The sequence below is a fragment of the Oratosquilla oratoria genome, chromosome 24 (assembly GCF_046742065.1).
Source record: "Oratosquilla oratoria isolate Oo_2021 chromosome 24, ASM4674206v1, whole genome shotgun sequence".
In the NCBI taxonomy this organism is placed as follows: domain Eukaryota; kingdom Metazoa; phylum Arthropoda; class Malacostraca; order Stomatopoda; family Squillidae; genus Oratosquilla; species Oratosquilla oratoria.
The window spans coordinates 53,950,149-53,970,711 of NC_134800.1; the positions used below are offsets into that span (position 1 = coordinate 53,950,149).

Consider the following 20,563-nt stretch of genomic DNA (forward strand, 5'->3'; position numbering starts at 1 on the left):
GTGTGTGTGTGTGTGTGTGTGTGTGTGTGTGTGTGTGTGTGTGTGTGTGTGTGTGTGTGTGTGTAACCCACATAAATCTAAATATTCAGACACCTCTGTTGGTTATTTCAAAGTGAGTTCGACTTTCTCATGTTTTCTTCATCCCCCCCTCCTCCCTATTACACCTCCCTAGGTTGAATTCATTCTTCGGCAAATGAACGATCATTTGAGATCCCTTTTTGTCTATAGCCAGCTCTTCCCTCCCTCCCCTCCCTCCTTCCTATTGTGAGCTGAATAAGATCACATGGCGTTAACCCAATTAAAACCTGGAAAGGTCGCCACTGGATCAGCTTGCCAGGAATGTTTGAAGGTCTTCCAGCAACGACGGATAGCCTCCCTTCCTTCCTTCCTCCCTCCCTTCCTTCCTTCCTCTCTCCCTTCCTTCCTTCCATCCTTCCTTCCTCCTCTCTTTCCACGCGCTCGCGGTTCACTCCCTTCCAGGTCACGTGATGTCACACATTTCATTTCGCGGATGAGAAAGACGACGACGACGACGACAAGCGAATTTTACGCAGTTCGTGGGCAAAGGAGGCTGCAGGGTCGATCTATCTTGCATGCGACCATGCCGAAAAGGAGAGGGGGGGGGGGGGTCCGTGCTGATGATGCTGCCGATAAACACGGAAGTCGGAGTGCCGTCGAGTCAATTCTGGTGCCAGCTCGACCTGATTCTGCATTTGCGTGACCCTCCCCCGCGCTGTTACGCAAAAATCATTTGGTGCACTCGGTCCAGTCGTCTCGACTGGAAGGGCAAGGTAGTGACCATAGAGGCGACTTTGGTGGTTCGACCATGGAGCTGGTCTCGCCGACATTGGGTCAAGTCCAAACTGAACTCGAAGCCATGAACCTTCAGTCATAATTTTTACCACGAGGCTGATAGAAAGAACAGGATTTTACCTACATAGAACGATACTGTTTTACATATGAGAAAATAATATATGGGGGCTTATGGCCTCAAAAATGAATAGATAAAAGTAAATAGATACATAGATAAAATGAATTAATAACTAGATAAGTAAATAAGAAAATTAAATTGATAAATAGATGAATAAACAAAAAAAAAAACAGACAAACAAGTAAATGAATAAATAAATAGATAAAAAAGACGAGGCTCTTTTTTTTTTTTTTTTCTGCAAACTCAGCCACTGGGTCTCGAACCCATGACAGTACGACTACGCATCATAAAGCAAGGACAAAAACAATGCACCGCACATTAGTCACTTGTCGGGAATTTACACGGCATTTCATTCTGCCTCACGCCGAACGGTTCCGTCCTGCTGAGTCGACATATTGCAGATCCGCTGCATTCCAGTTCTTCTTGGTTTTCTGCATCTCCCATGAAGTCCTCCCGCATCTGGTCTCTCCTTTTCCATTCTTTACATTTTTCCATGACTCTTGTGATCTGCCGTATGTATTTACCTAGTTGTACTTTACGGGAAGGGGAGCTATGCTCGTGGTGTCCCGTCTTCATATCTCGTTGTGTATATGTGCGTGCGTGCGTGCGTGCGTATTCACTTGGTCTTTGGATCACGTGTTGGACTCGTGATCGACAGCTATTTCCCTCCCGGAAGAGAGCTCAGAGCTCGTAGGTCCGATCTATGGGTAATGCTATGACCTTTCACACACACACACACACACCCAACTCCCCGCCCACGAGAGTCAGAGTAACGACCCGAAGCGCAGCAGTACCGAAATAATTTCGGCCCTGGGCAGGATTCGAACCAGGAGCTGCGGGCTACTTTCGTGGCAGCTCAGCGTTCTACCAACTGCGCCACCGAGTCGTGTGTGTGTGTGTGTGTGTGTGTGTGTAGTGACCCGTTTTTGTATCTCTCCGCATCAAGTTTGTTCTTAAAATCTTGTATAGTTTTGGCACACTGTTTCCCCGTTTAGTTTGTTTCAGACATCAATCACTCTGTGTGGGAAGCTATTCTTTTTCAAGTGTGTGTATGTGTGTGTGTGTGTGTGTGTGTGTGTGTGTGTGTGTGTGTGTGTGTGTGTGTGTGTGTGTGTGTGTGTGTGTGTTCACCTTGGTCTTTTGGATCACGTGTTGGACTCGTGATCGACAGCTATTTCCTTCCCGAAAGAGAGCTCAGAGCTCGTGTGACCGATCTATGGGTAATGCTATGACCTTACACGCACACACACACACACGAGAGTTGGGGCAACGACTCGAAGCGTAGCGATACTGAATTTATTTCAGCCCTGGGTAGGATTCGAGCCCGGACCGCCGTAGTGACAGTCGGGGACTCTACCAACCGTGTGTGTGTGTGTGTGTGTGTGTGTGTGTGTGTGTGTGTGTGTATTCACCTTGGTCTTTGGATCACGTGTTGGACTCGTGATCGACAGCTATTTCCCTCCCGGAAGAGAGCTCAGAGCTCGTATGTGTGTGTGTGTGTGTGTGTGTGTGTGTGTGTGTGTGTGTGTGTGTGTGTGTGTGTGTGTGTGTGTGTGTGTGTGTGTGCATGCGTGCACATGTACGTATACATGTACGAGTCTTGGGGGGGTTGACCTTCATTTCTCCTCGCTTTGCCTCCCTCATTTCGCCACCTACTGTACAGTATGTTTTAGTACATGCTGTATGTACTATACCGACGACACTATGAGTCAGCGCCGTCTAATCTAACCGCGATACCATCGCATTCGCTGACTCCCCCTCTCATTCCACATCCTCCGCGAAGACTCCACAACAAGAACACATGGTCTCGTGCGTGTGTAGGGTCATATGTTGTAAGTGGCAGGCGGACACGTGTCTATCCGGTCCCTCAGGCCAGGTGATGGATACTGGCACGTGAAACATCTGTCGTTATTTATGAACAGATGACAAAATCCTAGCGGACAAAACCACAATCTGTATAGCAGACAAAACCCCAATAGGAAAATTGGGGGGCGGGGAGGACCTAACCTAACCTAACCTATTCTAACCTGACCTATCCTAACCTAACCTAACCTATGCAAACCTAACTTGATCTAACTTAACCTAACCTAACTTAACCTAACCTAACCTGACCTAACCTGACCTAATCTAACCTAACCTAACCTAACCTGACCTAACCTAACCTAACCTACCGATTGGGATTTTGTCCGTTGTGGGTATTGCCCGTTCACCGTTATTTCTTTTCATGACGAAACCATTGGACACCTCCGATACAGTAAAACCTTCTAAAGGCTTTATTACAATGAAATATCCCCCCCCCCCACCTGATATGCTTTTGGAATATAATTTTCCTCCAGCATATCTTATGACATTCTATGTATTTTTGGTCAAAGAAACAAAATAGTTTGCCTCAGTGATTATACGGCGGAAAAAGTTTCGGAGGTGGGTGGTATCGCCGATTTATTGGAAGTTGGAGTAAAAATAGCACAGTGCAATAACCCCTAAGTTGGGTATAGTCGCCTAGTATGTATATATGTGTATGTATATACTGTATATACATACATATATATACATATATATATATATATATATATATATATATATATGTGGTGTATATATATATATATATATATATGTATATATATACATATATATATATATATATATATATATATATATATATATATACGCCATTGTGTGTCTTTGTTTATAAACGCGCGCGCACACACACACACACACACACACACACACACACACACACACACACACACACACACACACACACACACACACACACACACACACACACACACACACACACACACACACACACACACACGACTTGACGACGCAGTGGTAGCGATCGCGGCCGCCACTACTGCGGTCCGGGTTAAAATCCCGCCCAGGGTTGAAATAATTTCAGTATCGCTGCGCTGCGAGTCGTTACTCCAACTCTCGTGGGTGGTGGGTTGGGTGTATGCGTGTAAGGTCAAAACATTACCCATAAATCGATCATATATGAGCTCTGAGCTCTCTTCCGGGAGGGAAATAGCTGTCGATCACGAGTCCAACACTTGATCCAAGACCGTGATGAATCACACTCACACACATTAGTCGACAATCAGGTGTCCTGACTGACCGAGAATGCATTTATTCGCTTCGTTTAGGTCGATATATCATGTCCACCTCCTCCCCCTCCTCCTCCTCCTCCTACTCCTCCTCCTCCCATTCCTCCTCTTCCTTCTCCTCTTATTCCTCCTCCTCCTTCTCCCCTCCTCCTTCTCCTCCTCTTCCTTCTCCTCCTCCTCCTCCTCCTACTCTTCCTCCTCCTCCTCCTATTCCTCCTCTCCCTTCTCCTCGTACTCCTCCTCCTTCTCCTCCTCCTCCTCCTCCTCCTCCTCCCATTCCTCCTCTTCCTTCTCCTCGTATTCCTCCTCCTCCTTCTCCTCCTCCTCCTCCTCCTCCTCCTTCTCCTCCTTCTCCTTCTCCTCCTTCTCCTTCTCCTTCTCCTCCTCCTTCTCCTCCTCCTCCTTCTCCTCCTCCTCCTCCTCCTGGCAGGGCGGCGGCCCAATTAGGTCGCAAAGGTGACGTGCATGCATAGTCCGGGTGCGGCTGGAAATCGCAGGAGGGAGGAAGAAGAAGAATAGGAAGAGGAGGAAGAGAAATAGGAAGAGGAGGAGGAAGATGAAGAAGAATAGGAAAAGGAGGGGAGAAAGAGGAAGAGGAGAAAGAAGAAGAGGAGGAGGAGGAATGGAGAAGGAAGAAGAAGAGTAGGAATAGAAGGAGGAGGAATGGGAGAATGAGGAAGAGGAGGAGGAGGAATAAGTGGAGGAAGAGGAGGAGGAAGAAATGGAGGAGGAGGAAGAAATGGAGGAGGAGGAAGAAATGGAGGAGGAGGAAGAAATGGAGGAGGAGGAATAGGAGAAGGAAGAATAGGAGAAGGAGGAAGAGTAGGAAGTGGAAGAGAAGGAGGAGAATAAAGAGGAGGAAGGAAAAAGTGAAGGGAGAGGAGGAGGAGGAGGAGGAAGAGGAGGACGATGAAGAGGAATGAAGGAGGAGGAATAGGGAAAGGAGGAGAAGGAGGAAGGAAGAGGAGGAAGAGGGAGAGGAGGAGGAGGAAGAGGAAGAGGGAGAGGAGGAGGAGGAAGAGGGAGAGGAGGAGGAAGGAAGAGGGAGAGGAGGAGGAGGAGGAGAAAGGGAGAGGAAGAGGAGGAGAAAGAGGAGGGAGAGGAGGAGAAGGGGAGGAGGCGGAGGCGGAGGCTAAGGTGACGTAAAGCTGAACGCGATTCGCTCATTGTAAAACATATATTCCGACGCTCTCCTTTCATTCAAAACACGCGAACTTCGGCACAGTACACGTGCAGATCCGCACGGGCGTTAATAAGATGAACACCTACGCCGACACACGTGGCAAAATTTGAAGCTAAGGGTGGCAAACGGAATATTCCTGCCCTCCTTTCCGGTGAGTCCAAGATTTTATACGGGGCACAAAGCATACTTGCGAATATATATATATATATATATATATATATATATATATATATATATATATATATATATATATATATATATATATATATATATATATACATAGATATATTATATACATATATATATACATATATATATATATATATATATATATATATATTTGTGTGTGTGTGTGTGTGTGTGTGTGTGTGTGTGTGTGTGTGTGTGTGTGTGTGTGTGTGTGTATGTGTGTTTATTTATCTATTTACCTAGTTCCATTTTACGGGAAGGGGAGCTATGCTCGTGGTGTCCCGTCTCCATATCTCGTTTTATCTAGACTGTTTTTAAATTCGTGTATCGTTTTTGCACACACCACATTCTCATTTAACTTGTTACAAACATCTATTATCCTATGGGGAAAGCTGTTCTTTTGCAGGTCTCTTCTATAATTGTCTTTTTTATTTTCTTTCCGTGTCCTCTTGTACTCTACCATCTCATTTTATTAGATCCTCTCTATCAATAATTTCCATGCCTTTCATGACTCCATAAATAGTTATCAAGTCCCCTCTCTCTTCTTCTTTGGTCCAATGTCTGTAACTCAAGTTTTGCCAGCCTCTCCTCATATAATAGTTCTGAGAGCGTTGGTGGCAATTTCGTAATTGCTCTTTGTATTCTTTCAAGTTTTGTTATACTTTTTTTTTGTACTTTTGACCACGTCGTCGCTGCATATTCCAATCTTGGTCTTATCAAAGTGACTAGTATTTTCTTCACCATTTTTTTGTCCAGGTATGTAAATGTCACTTTAATTGTTCTTATTATATTATAAGTTTCTCCATTTTTTTTTATATGTTTCTCAGGGGACATATTATTCATAATAATGACTCCCAGGTCCTTCTCATTTTCCACTTTTTTTATTCTTTCCTCTCCCTATTTATATGATCCTACTATTCTTTTATTGCTTCTTCCAAATTCCATTATACTACACTTCTTAATATTGAATTCCACCTCCCACTTCCCACTCCATTGCCATACTTTATTGAGATTACTCTGCAGCGACTCACAATCTTCTTCAATGTTCACTTTTTTCAACAGTTTTGCATCGTCCGCAAAGAAGCTCATATAAACTTCAATTCCTTTATCCATATTATTAATATATATAGCAAACATTATTGGGGCCAGAACTGTTCCTTGTGGAACTCCACAAATCACTTCATCCCAATTAGAGTGTTTGTCTCTTATCACCACTCTCATTTTTCTTTCATGCAAGAAGTCTTCCATCCACTTCAGTAGTTTGTCCTGTATTCCTCCTGCAGTTTCTAATTTCTTTAGCAACTTCTTATGTGGCACCTTATTAAAATATTTTTTTTTCAGGTCTAGAAATGCACAATCAACCCATCCATCTCTTTCTTGTATTATATCTATTAATCTTGAATAGAAACACATCAAATTTGTGACACATGATCTTCTTTGTCTAAATCCAAATTGCCTTGGATTTAGTACATGTTTTTTTTTCAAATGCTTTACCCATCTAATTTTGATAATTCTTTCACAAGTTTTAGCTATCGTACTTGTAAGAGAGACCGGTCTATAGTTAGTAGGGTCTTCTTTGTGTGTGTGTGTGTGTGTGTGTGTGTGTGTGTGTGTAAAATAATTAAAATAGATTAATTAATAAATTAATAAATAAAATATATAAACGAATGAATAAACAAAACAAGAAATAAACAAAAATGAATAAAAAATAAACAGGTGAATAGTTAAGTAGATAGATAAATAAATGAATAACTGAGTAGATGAATAAGTAAATCTAAGTGAATAAATGAATAAAAAACACAAACAAACAAATAAGCAAATAAATAAACAAACGAATAAGTAAAGAGATTTAAACTTTATGAACGACAAAACGGGATTTCCATCGAAAGAAAAAAAATCGAGTTCATTTTTAGCTACTAAGCTAAATCACATGATATATCAAAACGATATAACTAGCTCAGGTATAGAAAAAACAAGTAAGACGTCTCATGCTTCTACAAAATCAGTTATATGTTTTACATTAGACAGAAATGAACGCGAAGGAACCCTTGGTGTCACGTGATGATAATGAAACTTGCAGAAGTTGAGAAGAAACCTCAACAAAGATGAATCGGTATTTGGCTGAACGTCTTTGAGAATACCGTTAACTTTTTCTAGAAATACACTGTTGCACATTATATATATATATATATATATATGTATATATATATATGTATATATATATGTATATATATATATATATATATATATATATATATATATATATATATATATATATATCCACCTGCCACGGTTAGTGTTTTCCTGGATATGGTACGAGTCGGTGCGTTCCTGCGTTCCTGCTCGCAGTAGTGCTTCTAGCCTATCCTTGTATGTTTTACTTACAAGACTTGGAATAGTTCTGGTGGGTGCTCTTTGTATTCTCTCTGACTTTTTTTTTTTTTTTTGTGAGGACCCTACTACTTCTGCATACTTCAATTGTGGCTGGACTATAGCCTGTATAAAAAATTTATCATTTCTTCATCCGTGTAGTGAAAAGCAACTTTTTATTTCTCAACAATCCGCACGTCTCACTACGATATTACTGACATACTTGTCACGTGACTCACCCACCCACGTAATTGTCTCACCTCCCATTGGATAATTCAGCTGTGGTCCTTTTGAGCCAGTATCCATCATCCATACTTTGCATCTTCTGTCACCAAAATTCATTGTCTACTTTTTGCCTCCAACGTTTGTGTCATCCGGTTTTTTTTTTTTTGTTTTTTGTTTTTTTTTTTCATTCAACATTGTACAGTCCTCCTCATCTCTCACTCTTCTTACGACCTTCACGTCATCTGTGGACATAATGTGATAGTTTTTACCATCCATCATGTCATTTACGTAGTTAAGGATCGAGAAAAGAGTTAATACTGACTGTGTGGAACTCCTTTAGTAACTAACGTCCTTTTGGAAACACTTTCATCCATACAAAAAAGTTTATCTCTTTGTCCCCCAATGTGTGTGTGTGTGTGTGTGTGTATGTGCGTGCGAGGCGTATGTGCGTGTGTGTGTGTGTGTGTGTGTGTGTGTGTGCGCGCGCGTGCGTGTGTGTATGTGTGTGGGCGTGCGTGCATGCGCGCGCAATATATGTATAACATTGGGATATCTGATCTATCTATTGCAGGTATATGAAATTATGTCTTCTGAGCTGACTATTTTTACGTGCGCGCGCGCAGTGTATTATATCAAACATTGGATCATCTGATATATCGACTGGAAATATATGAATTTATGCCTAAAAACGTGTTGGCTAATTTTGGAGCCCCTTAAATCTTGGGTGATCCTGGTTTCAGCCCCCTCGCCCTCGACAAAACACACTCACACACACACACACACACACACACACACACACACACACACACACACACACACACACACACACACACACACACACACACATACACACACACGACTCGATGGCGCAGTTGGTAGAGTTCCCGAATGCCACTATGCAAAGTTTTCACTAGTTCTTAACATAGATTTGCCAGCCGCCGGATATAACTATTCAGTGACATGCTACACATGCAGCCTCACACTCCCACACCAAACACTACTAACCCAACCATTCTTTCTGGAGGGTTGTAAACTAAAGGCCAAAGAAATTCGCCCAGATGAACAATTGATCAAGACGAGTAATCTCCCTTTCCATCCCACCTTCTTCCTGGTGCAGCTTCCCGTTCAAGAGGATGAGGACCTGCACGAAGAAGGCGTGGGTGCTGACGGGTCTCGCGATTATGTCGGCGGCGTTCCATGTTGGTACCACCACCACCACACTCCTGACGGCGCTGATGACGGGCTCCGTTCTCCTCCTCTTGCCCCCACCGGAGGTCCTGGCTGGGTACTCGTGCCTCAGTAGCCCGTGTCAGCACGGCATCTGTCTCGACACGCTAAACAGGTACGACGACGACGACGACGACGACGAAACAACTCTTCCTGTCCCTCTCTCTCTCTCTCTTTCTTTCTTTCTCTGTGACATCCTTTTGTTTTTTGTCAAGCGCTTCGTTGGCCACATTCAACAAATATATCTCCTCTAAAGGAACTGCAAACATTTCATGAAAAATCTTGACAACTCACCTTCCATAGTCGCCCGGTCTATACAACTCCAAATTCAGTCTTGGGGCACTATGCAAACTTGACATTTTCATTAGAGATTTTCATGTTTAGTTTTGCAAGGCAATGGTTCATCTCCCGCTCATTGTTGGCGTGGAATATCTCGAGCCATTGTCGTGCGAAAAATCTAATTAATTTCTTACAATTAGCTTCAGGCTTTTCTAATGAAGACGGGACCGAATATGTCCCCAATATGGATTGATCTTTGATCGAAGACCCCAGGAGTTATTCTGACGTACCCCATCTTTATATTCATTTCTGCAATATCTGTAGCATCAAGTAATATTTTCTTCTTTCCTACAAACCCCATTTCCCCTTTTTTTACTGAAATGTAGATGACTTGGGATACAAAGAGCTATATGTATTCAGTCTCCTCCTAGTTCCTCTATTCTGATTTCAAATCTAAAGGAATTTCTTATACTTCCGAACTTGAATATTTCAAAAAATTTTGACCATCTGGATCAGAGCAAGTTTTAGTTCTCCCACTAAATACTAAAACTGTCCAGAGTTCTTCTACTATGGAACATTTTGTTTGAAAAAAAAAAAAAAAAAAAAAAAAAAAAAAGAGGCTTCCCGCAACTGACAGGACTTGCTCTACTAGTGGTTTCTCTCTTCCCCTTTCGTGGAAGTGGGATAGTGAGTCTATCCTACTCTCCTGTCTCTGAAATCTCTCTATTCGGGGATCACAATATTCACCATTAGCCTTTGGCTCTCCTCCTCATTTAATGATCCAGCCAGGAAACTACACTTCAATTTTTTCCATCCTGATTAACCTAGACCAATGTGTTTAGGAACTTACGGTGGTATTCTTAAAAAAATCTTTCCCTTCCAAGGATTTATATAAGATTTATACAAGGAAAGATTTTTTTTTAAAGAATACCACCGTAAGATTTTTACGTTGGTATTCTTAAGAAAAATCTTTCCCTTCCAAGGATTTATATAAGATTTATACAAGGAAAGATTTATATAAGGAAAGATTTTTTTAAGAATACCACCGTAAGATTCTCACGGTGGTATTCTTAAGAAAAAATCTTTCCCTTCCAAGGGTTTATGTATAAGATTTATGTCAGGAAAGATTTATACAAGGAAATATTTTTTCTAAGAATACCTCCGTTATTCTCTTCGAGACCTTCTTGGAGATAGATCCAGCATTCTATATCTCTTCCTTACTTACATCCTACTTATCCTCTTGAACTTTTCTCTCCGCCTGTAACTTCCTTTCTTTTCATGAAAGTAGCAGTTGCCGACAAGACTGACGAGTTAAACACCATATGAGGACGGAGCCTTTATTTGTACGACGTTTCGCTTATTACAGCTTTTACAAATACTTGAAAAAGCTGTAATAAGCGAAACGTCGTACAAATAAAGGCTCCGTCCTCATATGGTGTTTAACTCGTCAACTTCATTTCTGTCATTACTCCTTTCGTTTCACTTCTGTCTAAAATCCCCACTTCCACCCATAGCGCAGACTCTTTTGGTACTTTTGCCCCGCTAACTAGGAATCTGTGAAGGACTTTTTTCTCTCTTTACCCGTGAAGTGACGTCTGTTCCCGTACTCAGGATCCTTCAGTGGATGTAGAATGCATCATGGATGTGATCACTTCGGCAATAGAAGCATACAATTTGCACACATTTTCTGACACTGCTTCTGACCCAGGGCAGTGGACAAGATGCAGGGATGACCCGTCATTCAAGAGGTGCTAAGATAAGAGGGAGGTGAAGAAGGTAGAGGGGAGTGGAGTATGTAGGGGATGGAATGGGTGGGAGTGGTTTCTGTGCCATTGTTTTTGGCTACCTCCCTTTTAAAGGGGAAAAAGTCTTTGGTATATGTATGTATATGTATGTATGATCTACAAATCCCTGGTTTAACCACATCTATTCTCACGATATCGGAGAAGGAGAAAACTTACCAACGGTGCCGTACACTTCAGACTCCTAAGAATCAAAAACTATTTAGGCTGCGTTTCCACCGAGCCAGTCCAGGCCGATTCTCGCCAAATGTTGTTAATTTGAATGGCTAGAAGGAGACATTGCTTGCAGCATTCCAGACTTCCCTAAGAACACTTTAACAATCTGCCTGACATTCGTAAAGGTTTAGCTCCCTTCATTTCGCCATTCAGTTTCTCAATATATGACGCGAAGGCAATTTGACTTCTGAAAATTGAAAAAGCGAAAGATTGCAACAGACATCGTTTCTGCTTAAACGAACTCACGACGCCTGAGGAGAATCAGCCGAGACTCGCTCGGTGGAAACGCAGCCTTACTCCTGCCTAGAATCATACTAAGTGTATCCTCTGCCAATTTGAGCGCTTTAATGTCAGTAAGAAATATCGAAAGCTCCCCTCTTCTAAATCTTCACACTATTTCTTAAACCTGGACAACAACATTTCTAAAGATTTCACACCTTTGTCTATATCTCATCTCTTCTTTATCGACTTCTTCAAAGAAGAGCATTCACTGAAATTAAAGATTTTGACGATTCCGTTATCCCCTGCTACTGTTTCCTCCAGTTTACTCGAACTTTCATTCGAATTTCTTCCAAAAAAATTCTTTTGTCCTTTAGGGTTTTGGCACTAAGACGCCTTGCGACCCAGACAGATTAATCCCCGTGTCGTTTTTAAAAACTGTGCTTCCGTGCCGACTCCCTGCCCCTGATCGTCAGTTTGCTCCTACCCTTTATGTTAGAAGTATGTCTACACTCACCCTAATCTAGTATTTCCTAACCTGAGGTGCCAGCGGCCCCTAGAGGTGCTGAAATTAATAATAGGGGGTGCTGGGAAGCGATGCATACATACACTTTCCATTATCTTTCTTATAACAAGATATTAGTTAATAGGGGATGCTGGATTGCTTAGACCTGACTACAGGGGGTGCTGTGGTCGGAAAAGGTTAGAAAACGCTGCTCTAGTCCAAAGGGACGTGACTGACTACTCTTAGTTCTCTGACTACCGTCCCGTAGCTTTAATTTCCTGCTAATCTAAAGTTTTCGAATCTACCTTCAATAGGAAATGGGATGATTTGTTGTTTGGGGATTTCTTGGACTGCAGACACTTTGGATTTGCGAAACTAAATCTGTGCAGCGCAGATGGAGGCACAGGATTGGAAGTTTGCCCCAAAAAATGCCCCTGGGATCAGGATCACTGTACGGGCCCGCGATAATATTCGGTGCCGAGGAAAAGTCCTCCGCAGTTGAAACGTTTAACGAATTTTCATTGTAGTCTGGGTCTCGTTCTGAGTATACATTCTTTTACCCCCCCCCCCTTCTTCTCTCGCCTTGCGACGGCGACGACGACTAGGAGAACCTCTTCGTAGTCGGAATAGTGTTCATAAGGGACTCCTCGTCTGTCATCTCTCACATAATCAGTGACAATAGCCCCCCCCCCTTTTTATACACGATTATAATTTAACTTTCCTACAGACTTCTCTTCCCCTCTCACAAAAACCGATCCCGCGCGAGCGGATGGTCTGTCCTAGGTCCACAGTCACTCTCCGTTCATTCCTCCCCGGTTCCCACGCCTGACAAAATCCCCACCACGCCTCCATCGTTCCCCCAACACTTCTTTCTCCCCATTCGCTCCCCCCATCCACCTCTCCTGTACGCAACCCCACTCCCTCCCCCTACCTTGGTATTTTCGATCTCTTCCAACCCCACTCACCTCCTCTGTGCTCCGTCCTTCCCTTCCTCTTTCCTCTCTTTCTCTGTTTCCTTCTTCCCTCTCTCCTACCTTTTCCCTCTTGTATCCGAACTACTACCACAATTTCTTCCCTCGTCCATTCTCATTCCCGGTTTTCATTTCCTCCTTTCTTGCCTATCCTTCTCTTTCTCGCCTCTGCCTCTTTCAACACTTCCTCCTCCTCCTTCTCTCGTCTAACCTTCTCCTTTCCCTTCGCTCTCTCTTCTCCCTCTCTTCTCTCCTTTCCCCTCTCCTTTCTGTCCTCTCCTCTCCTCCCCCTTTCCTCTCCTTTCTCCTCTCCTCTCCTCTCTCCTTCCTCTCCTCTCCCCTGCTTCTCCTCCTCCCTTCATCTCCTCTCTCCTTTCCTCCCCCTTTCTTCTACTCCCCCCTCCTCTTCTCTCCTTCTCTTCTTCCCTTCATCTCCTCTCCCCTTTCTCTACTTTCCTCTCCTCCCCCTTTCTTCTCCTCTCCTCTCCTCTCCATCTCCTCTCCTCTCCCCTTCCTCTCCCGTCGTCTTTTCTCCTCTCCCCCTCTCCTTCTCTCCAACCACTCCTTTCCTCTCCTCTCCTTTCCTCTCCTCTCCTCTCCTCTCCTCTCCTCTCCATCCTCCCCTTCCTCTCCTCTCCTCCCTTCCTCTCTTGTCCCTTTCCTCTCCCTTTTCTCTCCTCTCCTGTCTTTCCCTCTCCTCCCCTCCCCATTCCTCTTCTCTCTCCTCTCCTCCCCTCCCCTCTCCCCTTTCTCCCTTCCTGTCCTGTCCTACTCTTCTTTTCTTTCTCTCCTCCCCCGTTCCTCTTCTCTCTTCTCCTCTCCTCCCTTGCCCCTCTCCTCTCCTTTCCTCTCCTCCTCACTCCTCTTCTCTCTCCTCTCCTCTCCTCCCCTTTCTCCCATCCTGTCCTGTCCTACTCTTCTTTTCCTCTCCTCCCCCGTTCCTCTTCTCTCTTCTCCTCTCCTCCCTTGCCCCTCTCTTCTCCTCCCCTCCCTTGTCCCTCTCCTCTCCTCTCCTCCCTTGCCCCTCTCTTCTCCTCTCCTTCCTTGCCCCTCTCCTCTCCTCTCTCTTCTCCTCTCCTCCCTTGCCCCTCTCCTCTCCTCCCTTGCCCCTCTCCTTTCCTCTCCTCCCTTGCCCCTCTCCTCTCCTCTCCCCTTCTGCCCCTCTCCTCTCCTCTCCTCTTCTCTCTTCCCCGCAGCACGTACTCCTGCTTCTGTACCAACGGCTTCACGGGACCCCGCTGCGAGACTAACTGGGACGAATGCTGGTCAGCGCCCTGTCACCACGGGGCCACGTGCACGGACGCCATCGCCTCCGTCGTCTGCACCTGCGCGCCAGGATACACAGGTAATCTTGCACCGAGTCTTGACCTTCCTACTCCGCGAGGGTGGGCGGGTCACGCTGAGAGGGAGGGAGGGAAGGATCGGTGTTGGTTTGAGTCTGAATGTGTGTGACCTCCGGCTTAGGATAACGACGGGGAAGCCACGAAACTAGACTTGATTAGACTACACTTGAAAACACCCTTGCCATTATCTCTTCTCCTAACATACATTATTTTTGAGACAATAAGATATCTTTTCTCTCTCTGTCTCTGTATATATATATATATATATATATATATATATATATATATATATATATATATATATATATATATATATGTCACACAGGAACCCACAGTCGGAGAAAATAAACTTCGAATAAAGAAGAATCCTATATTTCGGCTATCAACTGTAGCCCTCTTCAGGAAAATACATAGAGCAGAGTACAGTGGGGACTTATAAGCTACAGAGAAGAAGAGATGTGGACATCATCTGTCCACATCTCTTCTTCTCTGTAGCTTATAAGTCCCCTCTGTACTCTGCTCTATGTATTTTCCTGACCAGTGGCCAGAGTTTCAAGTTGGTCAACAGAGATGTTGCATTGTTTGAGGGGGGTGGCCTTTATTTGGTCTTTAAACCGCTTTTTTGGCCCTCCCGGAAAGCGGTTTCCATCCCTCAGCTCGCCGTATAGTATTTGACGTGAGAGGCGACATTCAGGCATTCTGATCACATGACCGATCCACCGGAGCTGGCGACGTACTATCATTGATTCAATACTGATGGTTGAAGCATTTTGTAAGATAGTTACATGAGAGATTCGGTCACGCCATGTGATGCTAAGGACCGAGAAAGCTGGAGATTAACAGTCCATCAGGCTGTCGACATATTTGAAGCCGCTCGAACGAATATCAGGATCGAGCGACAAAACCGCATACATGAACGCATGGCACGAGGTCTTGTTAACCCGGCACAAGGAATTCCCTGTCCCACTTGCGGTAGGATCTGTGCCTCCGAGTTTGGCCTAAGAAGTCACCAAAGAATTCACCTTCAAAGAAAGTAGATCCCAAAACTGATATCAAAACTACTATACCAAGGATGGAATAATCATTAAACCATGATTAATGCTAATACTGTTGTTTACTACTGCTATTATTGTTTTTATTGTAACTACAATTTATAATCCTTTTACTAATCATCATTCAGGGGATAAGTACGTCATCTTCGTTACCGAAGGACTACCACAAGCAAGTATTTTCCTGAAGAGGGCTACAATTGATAGCCGAAATATAGGATTCTTCTTTATTCGAAGTTTATTTTCTCCGACTGTGGGTTCCTGTGTGTTATTTACAAATGTGCTACTACATTTCTGTTTAGAAATTATATACATACATATATATATATATATATATATATATACTTATATACATATATATATATTTATATATATGTATATACATATCCCTCTCTCCTCTCCTTCTCTTTCTATCTCGGTTTCTGTCTTTCTGTCTTTGTCTCTTTGTACTTCTGTCTCTACCTCTCTCTCTCTCTCTCTCTCTCTCTCTCTCTCTCTCTCTCTCTCTCTCTCTCTCTCTCTCTCTCTCTCTCTCTCTCTCTCTCTTTCTCTCTCTCTTTCTATCTCTCTCTCTCTATCTGTCTATCTGTCTGTCTCTCTGTTTGTCTGTATGTCTGTCTGTCTCGTGTTTGGCTGAGTGACTCCAAGGGGAAGGGAGGATGGGTGTGGGCATCGTTTCACACGCAGGATAAGCACTCTCGAGACGCTTATCGTTCGATGTAAACACTACTCCCTCAAAAGACAAACCCAAGCAATCCAACACACCAGACCTTCAGCGGTCTTTGCAGTAACCATCAGATTATTTTACTACGATTTCCGTCGTAAGGGATACCCTCAAATCTTTGCGGTTGTGTGTGAACGCCTCCATTGACTTGCGGTCAAACCGCGGTGGTTGAAACCGCTAATGTGAACAGGGCCCAACAAGTATTGACACTGAACCGAGGAAACTTCATGTTAGCGGCACTCCTCGCGGTTCTATACCGAACCGGAAGGTCTAAAGTAGTCGAGTGTGGACGACGTACCGTTGAATATCAATTTAGGCAAAATTGTTCTCAAACTGTGTGCCGCGGCACACCGAAGCGCCGCAGACTGTGCCCTTGGGCACCATAATATCATCAAGCCAATCAGAGCACGCACCGACCGGTGTAAAAAGAGCCCCATACCGACATTAATTTCGTGGACTTAACAACAAGAATTAACATTGTTGTACTACACACCTATTCCTTAGCTTACTGTTTTTTGTTTTGTTTTTGAATGCTTGTAATAACATCTTTTCACTGTCATAGTTTTATAATGTTATAATCTTGTAGGATGTATATTTTCAGCAGTAATGCTGCTATACTTAATAAACCGATTATTATTATTATCATCATTATTATCATCATTATCATTATCATTATCATTATTATTATTATCATCATCATCATCATCATCATCATCATCATCATCATCATCATCATCATCATCATCATCTTTTTATTATTATTATCATTATCAATAATGATTATAAGGTCATAATGAATTTTGTCCTTGCTAGATCACGATCTTAACCTACATATGTAAATCTAAGCACAAACTCAGACGCAGGCGACACAGACCACACGGCACAGACTTCTTGTTGCTAGACTGAAGTACAGTTTGAATTTTTCACTGACGCACTTGAAATGCTTCTATATCAGCGTTTCCTAACCTTTTCCGTCCATAGCACCTCCTGTTGTAATGTCTTAGCAGTCCAACACCCCTATCTTGTTATTAGAAGGCTAAAAGAAAGTGAAGTGTACTGCTCGATGATTTATTTGCTTGACTCCTTAGAACTGAAACAAATTGACAATATTGTTTGTAGAAGAAATAAGAGCACCCTAGAAAAATAAAATAGCATGGAAAAAGTCAAATATGCACAACTAGGTAATCAATGATACATGTATCAATGTGATTTTTGTGTGCATCACTTTCCGGCACCCCAGGTTGGGAAACGCTATTCTAGATGCGCTGCCTCAGCATTTCCAAGTGAATGATAGGCTCAAACTGTACTTCAATTCAGCATCAGGAGGTCTGCCTTGTTCTATGCAATGTCGTCTGTTTTGCCTGAGTTAAAGTATGCACCTAGGTTAAAAGAGGGTTTGTAGAAGTCTGCAAATGGTTAGTTATCATTATAAGAAGGCGCTTACTCTAGAAAAATTCGTCAGTGGGTCTATGGAGGCATTAAACGAAAAAACCTGTAAGAATCACAATCCTGTTGAGGATGGAAAACAGAAGAGTGCTAGAGAAAGAGTCGCATAAGATTAGGGTGCCATAAGAATAAATAAATAAATAAGTAAATGAATAAATAAATAGATAAGTAAATAAATAGCTAAATAAATCAATAAATAAGTGAATAAATTAATAAAACTTTGAGAAGCACTATATCAGACATAAGGTGATTTGTCGGACAATGGACTGTAAATGAATAAATAAATAAATAGACAAATAAATAAATTCATAAATAAATAAATAAATAGATAAATAAGTATAAATTAATAAAAGTTTGAGAAGCACTATATCAGACATAAGGTGATTTGTCAGACAAAGGACTAAATGACCTGTCGAAGCAGGAAAGTTATATATAATACAAAGGACACATAAAGAAGGTAGACAGCTAAAAAAAAAAAAAACGTGGAATGGGGAAAATAGAAGAGCAACGGAACAAGGAGAGAATGCAAAGAGCCTAATATCAATAGGAAGAAAATAGGAAGACTATGTTATCAATAAATGTAAAGATGAGCCTACTGTTGAATTAGTCTCGTTAACGCTGTAAATTCTGTAAACTAAAACCGAGAAGGAATTTCTGAGCTAGAAGTTGAGTTAATGCATTTCTATAGATGAATTAACTCAATTTGAAATGGTGAACAAATTTTTCCAATAATTTTTCGCTAAGGAGAAAGGATTTTTTTTTTTTTTTTTTTTTTTTGGAAGGGAAAGGTGAGGGAAGAAATGCTGGGTTAAACGATTTGATTTAATAACGATAATTTTGTCACCTCGAGCCTCGCTAAATGGAAAACCCGCAGCCCCAAGGTTGCCGGCAAAAATCCCCGGGACTTCCCATATATCGAATGTGAAAAGGAAAGTCGTCGTCCTCATTTTTTTTTCTTTTCTTTTCGTCAGTTGTCTTTCTCTTTCGTGCGTGTATCAAGACGAAACCTTTCTCAAGTTCGTCCTCAAAAGACTAAGAAGGGGTTTATACGGTTCGACAGAAACCTGTTTAAAGTGATGTGTGAACGTGTGAATGGGGTATATGGGGTTTAACCAACGTGTTCGACAACCAGATACCCCGTTCACACCTCACTTTACACACGTGTCTGTCGAACCGCGTCCGACGAACCGTTACACCGTTACACCGTTAAACCGTTCCCCCTCTAATGTAGGAAGTGGGCTATATTGTAGGATGTACAGGAATCCTCTTGAACAGGCTGAGATTATCCCTGAGGACAGTAGGAAAGCTGAAGATGTCACGATGAGGAACAAGAGGCTGGTAGAGTCTATAATGGTTTGTGCTGGCACCAGTGATTTTCGTAATTTACATAAATCATATTATGTTAGGAATAAGCCAGACTAGCCCGTTCGCAAAGGATGGATTTATTATGGTGAAAACTGGTGAAGAATGGTGCAAATTGCTGGAAAAGGAGCTAGACAAGAACGTATATTATTTAACTATACCTATGCATTTATTTATGTATTTTATTTGTTATTTACATTATTATAGTTTTCATTTTATTGTTTTATTATTAATATGATTTTTTTTTCGCATCCGACCTAGATATGGATCAAAAGGTCTCCTGTCGGCATGCTCCGCCTTTGTAATCATTTGTAATGACTGGAAACAAGAGTACACACTGAGTTTCATTGTAAAAATGGAAAATATTGGATATTGGTAAAAAAGCACGGAAGTGTCTTGTAAAAATATAAGCAAATGACCCAGATTTGGTATATTTGTGGATTTTTTTTTCACCAATAAAAAAGAAGTGAACTTTTTTTTAAAACTTTGTTATAACTTTCAAGATAAAGGAGATAAATTTTCACTTTTTTTTTCTCCAGTAACCATTGACTGTTATCCAACGGTAACATTTAGTAAATCATCAATGATTTTTTTTAAATGGGAAGGGAAAAGGTGAAAGAGAGAGAGAGAAGTGAGTAGGATTGTTCGTTATGGGTATTTTGTCACCTGACAAAATTTTTCACTTGACAACCATACCAGGAAGAGGTTGGCAAGTTATATACAGGGTGTTGATGAATATTAAAGGGACTTCTCACTTCGGGACGGATCTGTTAAAAAAAAAAAAACAAAAAAAAAAAAAAAAAAAAAAAAAAAAAAAAAAATAATAATAATAATAATAATAATAAAAGAGCCCCTGATCCGCCATAGGTCAGAATATGTAAATTGTGGTAAGGTCCCTGCATGAAACGAAGGGCATAAATAAAATCAAGAGCATACAAAGAGTAGCAACCAAACAGGTCCCCAGCCTAGTAGGCAATTATATTATGAAATATGAGGCGTCCAGAAACACAGGGGCATCCACGCCACTTTTACCGGTTTCGAGTTAAACACAGATCGTGAAAGGTGAGCTTAATCTATTTATGGGAAACTGTAATGTTATAACACATTTGTAAATGTAAACTTAAAACCCACTATCGGAGAAATAATATCAGAAGTACAGGAGATCCGTATATTTCGACTATTATATCTATAATCCTCTTCAGAAGAATGGTTACAGGAAGATAGAGTACAGAGTTCCCCCCCCCTCCACTTTTCCCCGTCCCCTTTTTTGTACTCCTCACTACCTCATTTATACCTGTACTCTGTCTTCTTGTAACCATTCTGCTGAAGAGGATCACAGATAGTAGTCGAAATATACGGATCTCCTGTACTTCTGATATTATTTCTCCCATAATGGGTTTAAAGTTTACTCTATT

At 42.1% G+C, this 20,563-nt stretch overlaps 1 protein-coding gene across 1 annotated transcript in view; it reads left to right on the top strand.

Moving 5' to 3' along the window:
* The window catches only part of LOC143038348 (uncharacterized), a 124,066-nt gene that overhangs the window by 3,986 nt on the left and 99,517 nt on the right, over positions 1-20,563 (top strand). Inside the window, exons 2-3 of the mRNA XM_076207379.1 lie at positions 9,123-9,347; positions 14,421-14,569. Coding sequence (XP_076063494.1) covers positions 9,123-9,347; positions 14,421-14,569 — 374 coding nt within the window. The remainder of the gene's footprint in view (positions 1-9,122; positions 9,348-14,420; positions 14,570-20,563) is intronic.